The 17,293-nt window shown below is 52.2% G+C and overlaps 1 protein-coding gene across 2 annotated transcripts in view; it reads left to right on the top strand.

Annotated features, from left to right (window-relative positions):
• Positions 1 to 12,049, top strand: part of BEND4 (BEN domain containing 4) — a 35,181-nt gene extending 23,132 nt beyond the window's left edge. The window contains exons 4-5 of one of the 2 annotated variants that reach the window (XM_072774843.1): positions 2,736 to 2,976; positions 6,375 to 12,049. In XM_072774843.1, coding sequence (XP_072630944.1) covers positions 2,736 to 2,976; positions 6,375 to 6,592 — 459 coding nt within the window. In that variant the 3' untranslated portion in view covers positions 6,593 to 12,049. The remainder of the gene's footprint in view (positions 1 to 2,735; positions 2,977 to 6,374) is intronic. The other variant, XM_072774845.1, reaches the window with a different exon arrangement.
• Positions 12,050 to 17,293: the final 5,244 nt, after the last annotated feature.

The following is a 17,293-nucleotide window of genomic DNA, read 5'->3' as shown; positions in this document are numbered from 1 at the left end:
CTGCTGGTGGTTCATTGAAGAGACTATGCGATCAGATTTCTATAAAAACCTAAAAGTTAGGGGACACATCTACATTTCCTCAGGATGGGAATATTTAGACTTTTATTGCCCGTCATCGCCGTCATGACGCTGTTTCCACCGCCGTCTCAGGCGCACGGGCATTTTTCTCATTAGAGCTATTGATCCCGTTTTATTTGTTAACCAGACTGCAGCAGCGTGGTCAATCCCGTCCACCACACAGGCAGTGTCTGGGTTGTGGGGGGCTGTCCGTTACTTTCTCCTCTCTTTCCCTTTTTTCTGGAAAAAAAATCGCCTCCAAACGGTATTTCTCCGCTTACGGAGAGCCGTTGCGCTCTTCTGTGAGTGGATTCTTCTTCAGGACTCAAGGAAGCTCCTTCCTTGGGTCGGGAGCTCCCTCGTCTCAGGCCCCTCTCGTTTTGAAACCGGTTCAACCCTGGTCGTAGGGGCAAGCTCGGAATTCGGGGTCCAGGCTCCCCCCTCCGCCTTTTGACTCGTGAGACCTTGGAAAAGGAGTTAGCGTCTTCGGTCAAACCGCTGTGGGAATCCGGGCTTGTGCCCGATGAACTCAGGCGCCCACAGGGAAGCTTTACATCCAGACCTGCACACTGGGGGGCGCCTGGGAGGCTCCGTGGTTGAGCGGCCCAGGTGATGACCCCGGGGTCCCAGGATCGAGTCCCGTCTCGGGCTCCCTGCCCAGCGGGGCGCCTGCGTCTCCCTCTGCTGCTCTCCGTGCTCATGCTAGCTCTAGCTCTGCTCTCCCAAATAAAACCTTAAAGAAAAAAAAAAAAAAAAAACTTGCACAGCATTAAATAAAAGGTTTGCCAAGCAGCTGCTCGGTCTTCCCGTCTGGGGCTGCCGGGTATGCTTGCAAGGAGCACGGCCGAGTGATCGCCCAGGGCACACGTTGGCAGGAGCCCTCACCCCCGGGAGCCCCCCCGGCCCCCCGTCTTTGTTCCTCTCCCTAAAGTTCTCTCACGTTGCCAGTGAAAACCCGTCGGAGGCTCTTCAAACGTCCCAGTGCCACAGCAGTAGAAAGAAGGAAAGGGAGTCCCCATTTAGCCGCTGTTACCAGGCCCCGGCCGTGGGCTCGTCTCCCGTGGGGACACCGTGCCCCTGCAGGCCGGGTGCTGGTGGATCTGGTGACGGGTGCTGGTGGGTCCTTCCCCGGAGAGACCTTGACACCATCTGTGGGCTGAGGAAGCCCCCCGCCCGCGCCCCGGGGCCCAGCTCCTCCTCCCCGAGTGTGGGAACCCTCGGGGGTCCTCGCTCCCCGCCGCCTCCCACCGTGGCTGTCTGGCCCTTGTCTTTGGGAGGAACACCACTGTCCTGCGTGGGGATCCTCCGCGCGTCCCCGGCCCCTGGGCCCCACAGCTCCCCTCTGGCTTCCCCGCCAGCCCCGCCGCCCTCTGGCCCTCGACGGCGCCGGCCCAGGGGCTGCTGTGGCTCCCATGTGCTCGCTCCTAAACCCATGACCGTTCACTTCTTCCCGTTTCCCATGCAGGGGAGCTCTGGTCCCCCCCGGTTAGTGGAGGTCACTCAGGAACCCACGGGAGCCGCAGAGCCAGGTTCCGTGCAAGCTGCCGCTGTTCTACACGCAGAGCACAGACCACGGGCGTCCCCGAGGAGGCTCAGCCGCGTGCTGCCGGCGCCGGGCTCTGGGCCCCGCGGGCCACCTCCCCAGGGGCCCCGGCCCGGCCTATCGCCCTCTCCCTGCTTACTAACGGCACTCTCTGAAATAAACCCCTATCGGGCCCAAACAGTGCCCAATTTATAACCTGTAGTCAATTTGCAGAGTTGTAAAACTGAATGAATTTTTCCTTCTTTATTTTGAACACCTGAATTACCGAGGAAGGGAGTACATTAAAACCGAGATCATGGGTTAATTAATTTGTCCTGGACTGTAGAATTTTATGGACAACCGGAACTAAAGTAATGGTTGTGTAGGTGGAATTGACTAAACATGCCTTATAAATGTTACAGAAATTCCTGTAATTAGTCCCACTGCAGCTATTGAGCCTGGGAATTTTATAGCAGACATAAATTAAGAAGATGAAAAGGAAGAAAAATTTTGAGTTGACACAGTGGCATTTGCAGAAGCTGTAATTTGACGAAAGCTGGTTTGCATTATTATTATCCATGATGACTTGGGGGGGTGGGGTTCACAGTTTCCCTCCTTTTTTAAATTCGCTTTTTAATGCTGTTTCCACTGTTACGCAATGGCTATCAGGTGTCAGGCGAATTAAACATGAGTAGTACCTTTACAAAAATTAGACCACCAGCATCATTTCTAAAAATACTTAACCGCCAACCAGAGGATGAAGAGACCTGTTTGATCACACTCTTCAAAGTCATTTTTTTTGCATATTTTAATAGATTGAAAAGGAAAGTTGTGGGTTATATTTAAATAGTGTTCCCTGTCATTGGATCTTGACACATTTTAACCTACCTGTTAAAATGCAAGTTATAAATAGCTCCTCTTTCAAAGGTGTTCATTATACCTCATTGGCTCTTGTTATAGAAAATGCAAATGTAATTTGAAAAGTGCCCGTTCTGAGTGTGAGCAATTACCTGTGCTCTTCACTACCTGGTTCATTGTCAGCAGAGCCACTTGGTTAAAAAGCATGTTTTGCCTTTGAAATGGAGATCGCCTTGGCTGGCTGGCTGGCTGGCTGGCTGGCTAAGAAGGTAATGAGAAAATACTTTGGCTTTTCCAGGGAAGCAAGCAGCTGTTGAACAACTATCCTGTCTACATAACGAGCAAACAGTGGGACGAGGCTGTAAATTCTTCAAAGAAAGACGGGAGACGGCTCCTTCGATACCTCATCAGATTTGTTTTCACAACCGATGAGCTTAAGTACTCATGCGGCCTTGGGAAAAGGAAAAGGTCAGTGCAGTCAGGAGAGACAGGTCCCGAAAGACGCCCTCTGGATCCAGTTAAAGTAACATGCCTCCGAGGTACTGCATCCTTCCGCTCAGCGTCACCATCTGTGGTCTCATTTCACCGCATTGGCTGTGGCTACCCCCGTGCAAGTGTTCAGCCTTTACTGTATTTTGATTTTTTTTTTCCCCCACTGAGATCTTTATAGGCTTCCATGTGGCCCATCTACTTGGTATCGAGAAGTCCTTTCAAAACTCTTCGTTTGCTTTAGCCTTGGCGTTCTCACTTAATGGCACATAAGCATTGCATAGCACCTCATGTTTCACGCTTTAAATTCAGATTTTCTTTGCTGCCACAGAAGGCCACCGCCAGCAAACTGGAGCATTGGGAAACGCACAAGAGGAAGGGGAGATGTGGAATATTTTTAAAAATTAGTGAAATGATCTATCCCGTTTGCCATTTGCAGCCTGGGCCCCCCCCACCCCCTTCCCAGCTACCTCCTCCAGAGGACTCGGCCTCAACTCCTTAAATTTATTTAGAGTTAGTTTTCCTTAAAATTGGGTTGTCTCAAGTATCTGTTGCCCAGTCAGCTTTATTCTGCTAGGTTTTTTTTTTTAAGTTTCTATATTAAAGATCCTGCTCAGAGAATAGTGCTGCACCAGTATTAACAGCTGATCCGCACCGTGGCAGGTCAGGAGAGGGAGAGGAGGAGAAGGGGGGAGGGGGGTAGACAGCTGATTCGGCAGGTGCACATAAACACAGACGTAGGCAAGTAGAGGCGCTAGAGCGCCGACAAGAACACTGTTCACACCTGAAAAATCCATATCAAAAAGCTCAAGTATTAGCCTGTACGTGGTTCAATAGTAATTTCATTGGTTGGGAAAACTTAGTAATAATTTACTCTGGACAGGGATCAAAATATTTCCTGATGAGGAGGTTGCAGCGAAGAAACAGTATTACTGATAAGGCCTTGGTTTACAGAAAGGACATTCCAGCAGTCCCTCGTGGGAGGCCCACAGCATCCTGGAACACTAGCGTGCCCGAGGCACGTGGAGATTTTGTGAGCAGCCGAAATGGCTCAGGCCCAGCCCCAGCTTGTGACTCGGCAGGTGTGCAGGGGAGAGGCAGGCACCGCTGCCCATCTCCCCCACCCCAGGTGATTCTGGTGCAGGAAGCCCATACTGAGAAAACCACCTGGAGTGAAAGCACCTGTGTCAAGCAGGCACAGGTGCGCCAGCCTGAAAGTTCCCCTTGCTCAGAGTGGGCGATGGGCACGGCCAGGTCTGTCCTAGCAAACTAGCCTTAGCCTCCTTTATTCCTCGATATCATCAGAGCCGACAGTGACTCACCGAGAGTAACCGAGGCAGCCGTGAGCTTGGGGCTCTCCTGGGGACACTGTACCCCAAGTGGCTCTGGGGCCCGTAGCGGGCATCAGGACAAGGGGCCTCACAGCTGTATCCCTTTCCAGGAATTCTTACTAAATGTTTTATATTTTAACCAGCAAGTCCATGAAACAGGGATTAACGTACATCCCAGAGCACTCGTGCTTTGCCCTGAGGACGTTGCCTGAGCCGCTGTGACACGGACACAGCCCAGGCTGGCTAACCAGAACCTGAATTCTACAGCTCATCCTCACCTGGGGACACGCACAGGCCTCCCCGTGCCCTCAGGTGGAGCATTCATAGGCGAAAAAGGGTGATGGGAACTTTTACATACTAGTCCCAAAAGCTGAAATCCCAGGGCCTTCCTCTGATCCAGTTGGGATTCTTTTCATAAAGGTTTAGGCCTGGGGAACCCCAGAGAGGACATCCATGTTGTGGCGAGCAAGACTGGAACAGCCCAGGGAACCTCAGGCCTCTGGACGCTAGTGATGGGAAGCAGGGCGCTTTGGGGAATGGAACCAAACTCAGGGCTGACCTTCCCCCTAGAGGGCCAGTGGACATGTGTCCGGTCTGTGTAACCGAAAGAGCTCTGCGTTTAGCCTTTAATAGTCTTTTCCACAATATCAGAGAAGGTCCTGTGTCAGCAGCAGACGCTGACCGGGGGTGGGGGTCGAGAGGCATCACAGAGCAGCGCGTTCCTGGGGTCGCAGGGTCACAGCATCCTCATCCATTAGCCTTTATTTCCTTGTGTGGATGTGAGTAGGGAATCCAGACAGAGACCGGGAAACCACCACAGCTACTCGATACCTGCTGAACACAGTGGGGATGTGGGGGGGACAGAAGAGCAGTAGGGAGCTCCCCATCCATGTTTGCCAGGCCTGGCCCCCACTAAGCCGTCTGATCTTGACAGTTTGGCAGGATGAGTTGCTGAATAAACCCTGTTCTTTCCCTTCAGTAAAGGGCTGGGGCTCAGGTAGGCGAGGGAGGCTCCCCCCTCAGGCTCAGGATCGAAGGGGATGCCAACAAAGTCGGCGGTGCCGCCGCTTCTCTGCTAAGCTCCATCTGTCTACCAAGACGGGCGAGGTTCAGTTCGGGATTTTGGGGGTCCAAGCACTTGGGAAGCGTCAGCTTCTCCTAAGGGCAAACGGGGCCAAGATGACACGCAGTCATTTCAGACAAACCCAGTCCTCTGACCAGACCTGCTTCTGTCTAGGAGCAGTGTTGGAGAAGAGCCGGGGTGTATAATAGGCGCTCTGGGCTTCCAGTCAGCCGTTCAAAAAGGACAGAGTTTGACTTAGGACTTTTTTCAAAATTGCTCACTTCAGTTTCCCAGTGTCCCTGTTAGAATAGCGAGGCGGGAGTTGTGTACGTGCCCAGCCCCCCGAGCACACGGAGGGGAGGATCCCGCGCGCACCGCCCAGAGGGAGGCTGAGTGTTTCCTGAGAGTCTTAGTTACCTGTTACCCATTCGCCCTTCCAGGTGTGCTGATTGCTTTCTGGTGAAATGAAATATTTATAGAGGAAATCTCACTTAAGAGATACTTGTCAGTACACGTGTGGATGTCCCGATTAGAGAACCAAGCACAAGCTTGGGAACGCGGGAAGAATGTGGGGACCCCTTCGGAACCACCAGCCAGACAGGTTCTAGGTCGTTGAGGTGTTGTGATCCTGTTACACTTAGTCTGCAGATCACTAGCTGGCTAACGAGTACGGTGCTGATGGTAGTTAGGTAACGTTCCCGGAGAGAGCTGACATCCTAGAAACGAGAGCGGGTGCCGACGGGCTTCAGACGTACTCCGCAACGTCCACCGCGGCCCCTCTCACCAGTCAGATGTACCGTCCACTCGATGGCAAGTGCTCCTTAGGAGGATCATCCTCTCACTTGGCGTGGTTTTTACTTTTGCACGTGGGTAAAAAGCTTAACGTGTGATTAGTGGGGTCTAGAAGTGACATCATCACAGAATTACGTTGGGTTTCCCATACAGTTCTTCTTATAGAGCTTTTCTGTAAATGTTTAAGCAGCCTGTCTGTTATCTTCCATAAAAACCAGCTGTTTTTTTCTCTCTCTCTTTATTGTTGTGTATATTCCCACAGAATTCATTAGGATGCACTGTACCTCCAACCCCGACTGGTGGATGCCCTCGGAGGAACAAATAAACAAAGTGTTCAGCGACGCTGTGGGTCACGCCCGGCAGGGGCGGGCGGTGGGGACTTTCCTGCACAACGGTGGCTCGTTTTATGAAGGGATCGATCACCAGGCTTCCCAGGATGAGGTCTTCAATAAAAATTCCCAGGATGGGCCTGGGGATTAGTGGACAAAAATCTTTACACCGTAGCGGCTGGTCCTCTCAACAGTTCCAGTTGTCCATGTGCTGTCCCCGTCCCCTGAGAGTCCAGAGCATGTCCTTCTGTCAGACTGTACACATCTCAAACCTTAACTCTCTTGACCTACTGCCACAGTTCCCAAATAGAAATCCATTTTGGGATTGTTTGGGAAGTCTATGGAACCTACAGCAGACTTTGGGTACATTATAAAAAGAAAAAACAATTGAATTTAATTGATTCCTAGCTAGACAGTGAGGGTGGAAAAAAAAATCAGTGAGCTACTGGTCACCTGTCTGAAATCTTCCCGTAAGCACTGCTTCCTGAGCAGAGCCCGTCCCCGCGGAAGATGGGGTTAGAGGCCCTGCCCGTGAGAGAAGAGACAGACGTGCGGTTATTTTAAGGGACAATGAACAAACATTTTCTTTAGTTTAATTCAAATAAGTTGTCTCTCCATTTTCCAAAGACTTGAATTCCTACTTCTCAGCCAAGACCTAGGGTGGGCGACACTGTCACCTGTTGGCAAAGCCTGTATTAAGCCTGAGAACAGAGGTCGCTGCTAGACAACGATTTGTTGGAAACCCGCTGGGTTTGTTTTTGCGGTTGTTGTTTTTTTTTTCAGTTTTTTTATGAACCTCACCCCACCCACCCCACCCCCAGCCCAAAAATCTGCCCTGTTGATCAGAAAGGCTCTGGAGTTCACAAACAGTAAGTTTTCGTTCTGTTCAGTCGGGAAACCGCCAGAGATCCAAGACCCTTTGCAGCTGCTCGGTTTCGTAGGTCCACCGACCCACCGTTCCCACAGCCTTAACTCAGACTTTGTCGACGCAATGCCAAAGTGATGGGTTGAGCAACGAGGATTTCAGTCACTGGAGGCCAGACAAGTGGTGTGACTGCTGGTGGTCACCGATTGACCGGACGTCCTGGGATCACATACACAGCCGCAAGGCCATTCTGACAACTATGCAACGGGCTCGTCTGTAATTTCCCTGAAACGTGAGGGTCTTCCTCTGAGTAGATGTGTAGACTTTGCATAAGCTTTTGTTTCTCGTTGTCACTGTTGAAAATGTTTCATCCCGACTGTTTTTGCTGTTTGTGCCTCTTCCCCCCACCCCCCAGGCCCCCCACCCGATCTGTTGAACACAGGCTCTGGCTAAGTCAACACTGAACCACTCCCACGTGTTCTCTTCTGTTGAATTTGTTGAGCTCCGTCCGTGAAATTAGTACTGTCCTTGGGAGCGTTCCTCCCCCACAGACTGGAGATGGTAGAAGCTGGTTCTGAGGGCTTGAGGTTCGGGGGGAGGAGCAGCCTCCTCCGTCACCCCGACTCTTTGTAAAGCCTAGGGCTGCGTGGGCAGGAGTTGCTGAAGGTGCCTAATGTCGTCCACCAATGTGATGAGGGTTTTGAAAATCGGTCGGAAATTCATTGAAGGTGTATGAGCATCCGTTTATAAAGAGGGTTTTTTGTGAGACCGTAAATTACCATTTATGTTCAGTAATTAGCACCAGCTGTATGCACGGCCCTGGAAGTAGGTTCTCCTTTAGCTTCTGTTATTATTAGCTTCATCCATTGAAGGGTTTAATGTTCATAGAGGTGGTCCTTTGTCGGATCTGTTGAGTCGTGTGGGGAGAACTAGTATCTCGATCCCGTTTGGGGCACGTTGGCTTAGATTTGTAAGTAAAAGGATGATGGCGAATGTGATGTTAGGGGAACCAGGAGACCTCTGCCTTCGGCAGTCCAAGGAAGGGGGAGACTTTTAAAATGTTTTCAGAGGTCTGGGAAGTCAGTGCCTTATAAGACTCTTTGGTGGCAGGAAATCCTGGCCAGACGCAGACTGTCCCCGCAACCTCCTCTGTCTTTCCGTCCTTGCTTTTTTGCATCAGGCGCTCGCTGGAGCTGGCCAAGCAGCTTTAGGCTGAGTGGGGCTGGGGCGCCGCCTGCTCGCGGCCTGGCTGGCCTGGTGAGGGTCGGCCCAGCCCCGGGGCTTGGGGGCCGCCGTCAGGGGCCGCTGTGGGAGCCTGGCTCACGGCGGTTGCCTCTCGGTCGCCTCATCCCTAAATCGGGGCGTGCAGAGGATGTTTCCTTATTTGTGGTGAGACCGTGTGGAGCGAGGTTTCAAAAGCTCACCACCAAGACCGGGGGCCGTCCCCGCTCTGTCCCCCTTAGCCCTGATGTCCTTGGAGACCTGAGGACGTGGCTTACGCTCGGCGCCTTTGGCAGTTGGTGGATCGCTCGTGGCTAGAAAGTGTAGCGTCAGCTCATGGAATCCCCAAGTCGCTGGGCACCGGCACCGACGGACTGAGCAGCCCGGGCTGCGGCGGTGCCACCTTCTCGGGGGGGGGGGGGGTGACCCAGGGCTGGCCTGGCCCCAGAGGCTCACCGCCGCCTGCCCAGCGCTTCATGTGCTCCGCGACTGCCGTGACCCGACAGCCTGCCGGTGACACAGTCTCGACGTGTCTCATTGCCCCGAGGTAAGGGGACAGGACAGGGACTCTGCCTACCTTCCAAGCGGCCCGAAGCCCCAGATGCAGCGGCGCTGGGCGCAGGAGGCCCTCGGGGGACCCACAGGAGGCAGCAGGCCGGAGGCTGCGGAGGGCAGGGCCGCTGGGCCGTGAGCAGCCCCACTGGACGCCGTTGCCGGACGCTGAGAGGCCGGTGACGGCGGCTGCAGAACGCGGCTGCCCCTCCTTGGGAGGGAACTGGGAGACCCGCGGAGCTGCTTCACAGCTGCAGAGCGGGCGGGTGCACTTCGGTCCGGATCTTCGTTGGCCCCTCCTCGGCCATAAGCACAGGGGCCTAGGGGACTGTCAGCCTTGTAGAGGACACGTTGCTAGAGGTGGGAGTTGGCCCGGCTCGTCCAAGAGCCAGATGCGGGTAGAACGGGGTATGCGGCCCAGTAGCTGTTCTTGTGATACCTGACGTCTTCCCCAGTTCTAGACAACAACCCCAACCTGGTGAACCGCAGGTTCGTGACTTCTGCATTCTCCTCCCGCCTTTGATATCTAGTCCTCCTCCCTGCTGCTCTCAGAACCCGGACGGAGCATTACGCGAGGTGAAACACGCATGGTTTTCAGAAAAGCAAACCTACATTCGCCCTCATTTGGGTTTTACTGTATAACCCATGCTCTAGACTCTAACCCTAATACCCACCAACTACCTCCTTAGTTTTTTCTTAGATTTTAGTCATTTGTTAAAACCTCAGTCTCGGATAACTTTATTTGTAGAAAAGACTGAAACTTAACTTTTCTCGTTCAGAGCTGTGTCATTTCACAGTAGAGATCTATGGTTTTTGACAGCTCTTCTACACAAATTTCAAGAAATGTAATAGGAAACGATTGTGCACATATGGTGCAAGCCTCGCTGGTGTGTGTTTAACGTGGCAACATTTGCCATAACTGCTTGGCAAAGCGTGTCAACTAGAACGCTGGAGTCAGAACCCTAATGTAAATGTGTCTAAACAGGGCTATGTCGCATTATGATATATTTTTGTAAACATAGCCGTGGCTTCTTACAGTCGTGTAAGTACTGAATACAAATAGTCACTTCCCTTGGAATGATGCAGGAAAATGCTACCCTGCCGGTGGCCCTCTGCACAGTTACTTGCGTTGTCAGTGGCATTTGTGTTTCCTAGAGGCTGAAGGATTGATGCCAGACAAGGCGGGGTGCCCACACCAAGGCCCCAGTACTTGCCTTCTAGTGTGTAAAACTCAAGACCGTAACTGATACCATCTACACCTTAGAGGCCACCTCACCCTCCATAGTGAACTCAACTGCATCCAACAGTGAGAGGACTGGACTTTGTCCGTCTAACTAACGACCAGCTTTGCCTCCTGTAGCACTAAATTTACCAAATCTTTTTGGTACAAGTGGCCAGGTTGGTTTTCCTGGTGACCATCCATAGCTGACTGATACAAGGTCTAGGTGTTCACGGAGTCACAGTTCCCCCTTCAGCGTAATTGCCCCAGTACAAGTGGCCATGTGGGTGTTGGCCACGTTGGAAAACCCTTCAGGCCCACCCCAAACCTCTAACAACCACCCTACTAACTGCAGCTGATACTCCTTGAGTTCTCGTGTGCCAGGTTCTCTACAAAGCACTTTAACGCATCGTCTCCTTTTGATCCTCGTGACTGTCCTCCGAGACGGTTACTCTTGTTACCCCAGTTTATCCGTAAGGACGCTGCCCAAGGTACTCAGCTAGTAAGCGATCCCCTTGGGCTCAGGAAGCAGGATGACTAGTTCAGTTTCCCCCAGTAGTCAGAGTTCTCAAAGCCCACCAACAGTCTGGAATGGATTGTGTTTGATTTATGGCATCGAGGGAAAGATGATATTTGTGTTAGTAAAAACCACCTTTAAGTGTGTTGACACTTCAGTAGGACCCTAGAAACACCATACCTGTTCTGGTAACTGCCCGGGTTTCCGCGTAAGACTTGACTTGCGTGAGAGTCCATGTTGACTAGAAGTGTTAAAGTAGTGAAAAAATTAAAATTGCTGATGTGTTCACCTTTGTTTTGTAGGTTCCCTGTACAAAAATGCAGGGATTTAAAGCAAACATTTGAACTCAGTGGAGTGATCTTCTTTGGGGACCCATAGATGTCAGAAACGGCACTGGGCATCGGTTAGCTAACGTTTCCTTCAGTTTGCGCCTTTGTTGTGTTTGTAGCCTTAGAGTCGATGAGTCTGGTTTGGAAGAGAGGGATTTAATGTACGATGTCACTGTGAGAACCGTTGTGAAGGTTTTGTAGGAAAATATGGTAATCTGTGGACCCTTTCCCGTAGTTACTGGCTTTCACATCTCTGGGGCTGTGCTTGAGTTCAGGAGCCCACCAAGGCCATGCGGGCCCAGCTTGTGTTTCTTGGGAACAGGGCGCGCCAGATGGTGAGACGGTCCTGAAACTTTCGAGGTCCTTGGTCCAGCCAGACCCTGCCCAGTGTAAGCACTGCCTCTGTCCCTCTTCTCTGGAGCTTCATGTAGCAGCCTGACATTGGGGCCAACTTGCCTTTACTCTATTTTCTATGATGAACACTTGTGGAGAAACTGTGACAAATCCATTGATCCTAATATTTTTATTGTTGGAGTCCTGTTGATTCTCTATGAATAATTTCTATTCGATTGTACTGTGTAGAATTAATACCCACTAGGGATATGTTAATAAAACTATAAATGCATAGTGTAATATAGAATAGCAAGATTTTTTTGTGAACAATTTATATAGAAAAGTAAGTTGTTTTTTAAGTGTTAGGCACATTTCTTTTAGGAACTTAAAATGTTATAAGAGTTTTTTAAACATTCAATATTTTTAATTATAAGAAACATTTGTTACTAGAGCCAGTTATTTCAGGTGTTCTAATTGGAGTATTGATTTTATTACCTCATATACCTCTAGAATGCCACATGTTCTGTTGGAGATAAAATTGCACAATAAATGTCAAGTCTCTGTTAAGTGTTTTAACTTGTTCTTTGCGTCTTTCTTCAATTCATTCAAAAAGCTTTTCTGCTTGTCTCTGGGTCCTGAGCAAATCCTATGTACTTAAAACCCAAATAAGTACAAGACACTCCAGTTATGTCAGAGAACTGATCAAAATCATCCAAAAAGTCGTGTGATCTAGTGAACGAAAAAGACACGCGGTGATGATGGAAGAGTGGCATATGGAATCCAGGAGGGCTTCTTCCCAGTATTTTGTACATTGACACTTGAAACACGACTTGTTTCCTACTCAACAGCACCATCCTACCAGGGAGAAAAAAATCCTACAGCTGCTACTCATGACCTTTAAAATTGAACAAATGTTGATTGTTCATGGTTTTTGAACAGTGATCTGAGTACAAAAACAGAACAGTTATGGCCAAGGTGGCATGATAGTAGCTTCCCCGTTAGTCCTACATAAAATATGAATGTGACATATCACCCACTATAGAATAAAATTGAATAAATGTCATTTCACAAATCAGACTTAAGTGAAAACTGAAAATACTTGCTTCATTTTAGGAAAAATACAAAGCTGTGATTTTTTTTTCAGTAGAAGATGCAACATTTCAACCAGTTTTGGATGAAGCAGTAACTTGGTCCGAATTATTCAGGTTTCAATTGAGATATCAATTAAAATGGAATTTATCATTATAAAGTATTAAGAGGATTGTTAAGTAACTTGTTTTAAAATATTGTCAAATATTCCACTCTTCTCAAATATTTTGAATATTTACCTCAGACTCACGGGGTGAAACTTCAAATTTAAATACTTTAAAAGGTATCAGGGACAAATTCATCCAGGTTGCAAGACACAAGATCAGTATTCAAAAATTAATTGCATTTCTATGCACCAGCGACAAGCAACTTGAAAATGAATTTAAGAACAATTCCATTTACAATAATATCACAAAGAGTAATATACTTCTTAAGGATAAATTTAATAAAATAAGTCCCAGATCTGTAAACTGAAAACTACAAAACATCAGTGGAAGGAATTCCAAAAGGTCTAAATAACAATGGTAACAATGCAAGGACGTGATGGTCAGATGTCTGCGCTCCTGGAGACGACCGACGGGTTCGCTGCTGCTCCTGTCCAAGTCTCAGCAGAATGCTTCGCAGACACGGACAGGCCGATCCTGAAATTCATGCGGAAATGCAAGGAACCCAGATGCTCGACAGTTAGACATCCTTACATTGATGCTCCATTGGTTTCTAACACAAAGCCAAGACCGTGGAATGGGGAAAGAATAATCCTTTCAACAACTGAGCTGGGAGCACGTGATCTCAGATCACAGTTGGGGGCCAAGCCCAGGTGGCTCAGTCAGGCGTCCAGCTGTTCATTTGGGCTCAGGTCACAGTCTCCAGGTCATGGGATGGAGCCCCGGGTTGGGGCCTGAGCTCAGCTGGGGAGTCCGCGTGTCCCTCCCCTGGTACCCCCCCTCGCCCCCGCCGCCCTCACAGGCATGGCTGGAACCTCCATACGTTGCTGGGCAGGACAGAAGGTGGTGCGCTTATTTTGAAAAACTGGCAGTTGCTTGAAACGTGTATTTATAGGGCGCCCGGGTGGCCCAGTCAGCGAAGCGTTGGACGTCAGCCAGGTCCTGATCTCGATGTCCTGGGATCCGGCCCCAGGTTGGGCTCCCTAGTTGGTGGGGAGTCTGTCTCTCCCTCTCCCTCTGCCCCTCCTCCCTCGTATCCTTTTCTCAAATAAAATCTAAAAAAAATCTAAAAATCTAAAAAAAAAAGTAAGAGAGTCAACATGTGACCCAGCGGTCCTACCCACCAAGTAGACTTGGAGGGTTAAATGCGTTGTACATACGTGTTTGCAGGAGCATTCTTTATCACGGCCCAAAAGTGGGAACTGCTCAAGTGTGCACCAGTTGATGAACGGGTAAACAAAATGCGTTAGATGTGTAGCCACACAAGGGGTGGCAGCCGTGAAACAAGTGCAACAGCAACACCTCGTACGACGTGAACGGGCCTGGAGAACATGTTGATGCAAGAAGCCAGACGAGGGCCCGTTCGTTCCGGGGCTCTGTGCGTATGAACTACGATGAGTCCTCGGTACCGGGTGGGTCGAAAATCCGGGTGGGTCGGTTTTAGGGTTTGCTGCCCAGTACACGGGCCATGTAATGAAGGAACCAAATGTCTGGGGATAGAATCCCGAGCTGAGACACGTTCACCCGGTGTGTTTACTGGGGGCCCACATCCCGGGACCCACGCTGGTCCGGCCAATGGCTAAATACCTACGTGGAGGACGATGACAAAGACCCACTGCGAATTAGGAGTAAACCCCAAGCTCCACGGAGCAACGTTCCCCTGCAACAACACGCTGTTGGGGTCCCAAGCCTGAGACGGTGCCACCAAGCCTATGTGTCCGTCCCAGCAGGACCGTTGGCTCTACCTCTGCCAAGGTACGTGCCGGCTCGGGCGGGCCTCGGCCTGCGTGACTTGCCGCGCTCCAGTCCTGTTGGATGCTCGTCCCCCCCACCCTGCACACGTTTAAAGTTGCACAGACCTCAGGCTCCGTGTTGGTGGGACCCACCTGGCGGTGCAGGTGGCCCCAAGCGCTTGAGAGGCACTCGGCAGAGACGTCGGGGTTGTGGCAGGTGCGGTGGCTGCAGGGGCCCGGTGCGGGGCTCAGCCCAGGAGTCAGAATCCCGATCCCCTCTTCTCCATCTCCTGTCCCCCCAGCTGCACTCGCCCCCGTGCACACCAGCCCGCACCCGTGGAGCCGCACGAAGGGACATGGGCCGCTCGGCTGCGCCTCACCGGGACCCACACCGGGACCCCGCCAGTCGGCGTCCGCACCCCGCCCGGTGAGTCTCCGGGAACTGCACACTCAATGCAGCAGGCCAAGTGCTCTCCTGGACCGCCGCCCGGCTTCCTGGTGGGTCCGCGGGGTGAGCTAGCACCCCCACTCTGCGGAGGGCCGCTGACGCCCACGAGCACTCAGGACGCCGGGGCTGGTCGTGCCCCAGTAGCAGAGCCAATGCCACCCGGTGGCCACGCGGCCGGGGAGGCAACGTTCTCACATGCCACCGCGGGGCTCCCGGGGCAGGTGGTGCCGCAGGACGCGCCCGAGAAGAGGGTGAGGCGCAGCAGCTGGGCCGAGACTGCAAGCACCTGCTCGCTGTGCCCGGCCCGACGGTCGGACGGTCGGACGGTCGGACGGCGCCTCCCCTCGGTTTGCACGGAGAAGCCCGGCACGTGGAGGCCTGAAAACAGGGCCCGCGTGGGTGTCCGCGTGACCCCTGGGCCCTGGCGCTGCTGCAGCCCTCCGTGCCCAGGGCCTGGATGGGGCGCCCATGAGGCCCCGCAAGGTGGAGAGAAGCGCGTCTACCACGGAACCCGAGGCTTCGTACTTGGGAGGCGCCCGACTGTAGCGCGTTTGCGCTGGCGGGGCCGCGGCCCGGAGGCCAGCTGGGCGACACACGCTCCTCCTCGCTGCACAACCACGTCCCAGCCCAGGTTGGTGCGCCTCTTGTCTGCTTTCCTTAGTCGTAAAAATCAAAATGTGTCAAGGCACAAAAATAGCCAAGACTATCCCGCTGTCCTCGTGGCGAGAGCGCGATCCGAGCAACAGGACACTGCGTCCTCGAATGGAAGCACGGCGCCCGGAGCTCGTAACTCTAAATACAGGCGTTTCTCCAAAGCTGGGGTCCTCTTGGCGACGATAAGGGACTCACAGCAGCATCTCCAGCCTCTGCCGGAGTCTACGGAGGAAGGCGGCCCGCAGAGGCAGGAGGGTCGGGGCAGGAGACGTGTCCTACTCCGTCCCTCTTGCACCAGTGACGATTCATTCCCCTTCCTGGCAACACAGAGCATTTTCAATTCAATTGAAGAAAAACAAATAATCATGTGTTTGATGGTGGGTCGTATTGTGTTTTCTATTAGCGTTTTGTGCTAAATAATGACCTTTCGGTTTCTGGTGTATGTTTGGATGGACTGTCATTCTGTGACTGTAGAAAGACGCGGAAGCCAAAGGCAGGCCGGTGCTGCGCGGACCATCCAACAGATCAAGAACGGGCGGGCCTGGGCTCGCTTCCCCTCGGGCCGGGTCCCTGCAGCGGGACGGGCTCACCTGACTCATCACATGGCAGATACGAGCCCTTTAGCGTCAGGACCAGTCCTCTCTCCCCAGATGAACAGACGCCAGGGTTTTCCAGGACATTCCCAGGGGCCCTGGAGTCCCCGAAAGCCCCCACACCGTGGTCTCCACGTTAAGGACCCTCCATCTAGAGCCTTCTCTCTGCTCGGAACCACCCTGCCCTCCGTGGCCCATCTCGTGCCTCTTCCTCCTCTCTCCTGGCAGCAGGTGCTGGCACAGAGGAGACCCTACAGAGGGAAGTGTCGGCTCTAAATGTTGGGAGCAAAATGGCCACATTATTAGCCTGGAAAGCGGGTATTAGAGAGACAAATGGATGAGCCACTTTCAAAATGAACATTGCTCTCTTCACCAGGCATCGTGCTGCATCGTTATCGAAACAAAGCAGCTTTGCTCCCCGCAATACCCGCAGCCCGAGTGTCGCACCCCCGCTCCCTCCACTCACCGCCAAGCTGATCTGCGGGCCAGTCTCATGGTGACACCCGGCTGGACACTGATACAGACGTTCACAAAGGAACGTGGTTGAAGGGCGACTACCCTGTGCCAGAAACAGCCGTCCCGTGTCGTTAGCCAGACACACCCACCCGTGTACACTGCAGGTGCCGGCCCTGGACTCCGCCACCTGCCTCATTCCCGCCCTCCCCCTGTGGCCCCCCGCCCCGGCTCAAATCAGAAAGGCAAATGGGGTTGTTGGGGAGCCAACCCGGGCACGCGCTTGTGTCCAGCGAGCACATGCTTCCATCGCCTCGGTGCTCGGTGCTCAGTGCTCAGTACTCAGTGCTCGGTGCTAGGTGCCTAACCACAGCAGTGCTTGGGGAGGATGTTTCAAATCCAGCCACTCAAATGGGATCCTAAAATAAAGCGACTTTTACAAACAAGGAACCAGATAATGATCCAGGGCTTCCTGAAGACCGTTGCTTTTCGTCTCCTGCTCCGCTGCTTCCGCAACGGCTGACAACATCCAGCTCTAGCTCCGTCTCCCTTTGCAGCTGTCCGAGCCACACACCCATTTCCTGTTTCCTCTCGCTCTTTCTTTTTCCTTTTGTCTTTTTAAAGCCTCTGCCGTGTACACACCACGCGAGCGGCTCTCCAGCCCCATCACCAGAGATGAGAT

Source organism: Canis lupus, chromosome 14 (genome assembly GCF_048164855.1).
Source record: "Canis lupus baileyi chromosome 14, mCanLup2.hap1, whole genome shotgun sequence".
NCBI lineage: Eukaryota > Metazoa > Chordata > Mammalia > Carnivora > Canidae > Canis > Canis lupus.
The sequence above is the reverse complement of the archived record's forward strand: the minus strand, read 5'-3'. Positions and strand labels throughout refer to the sequence as shown.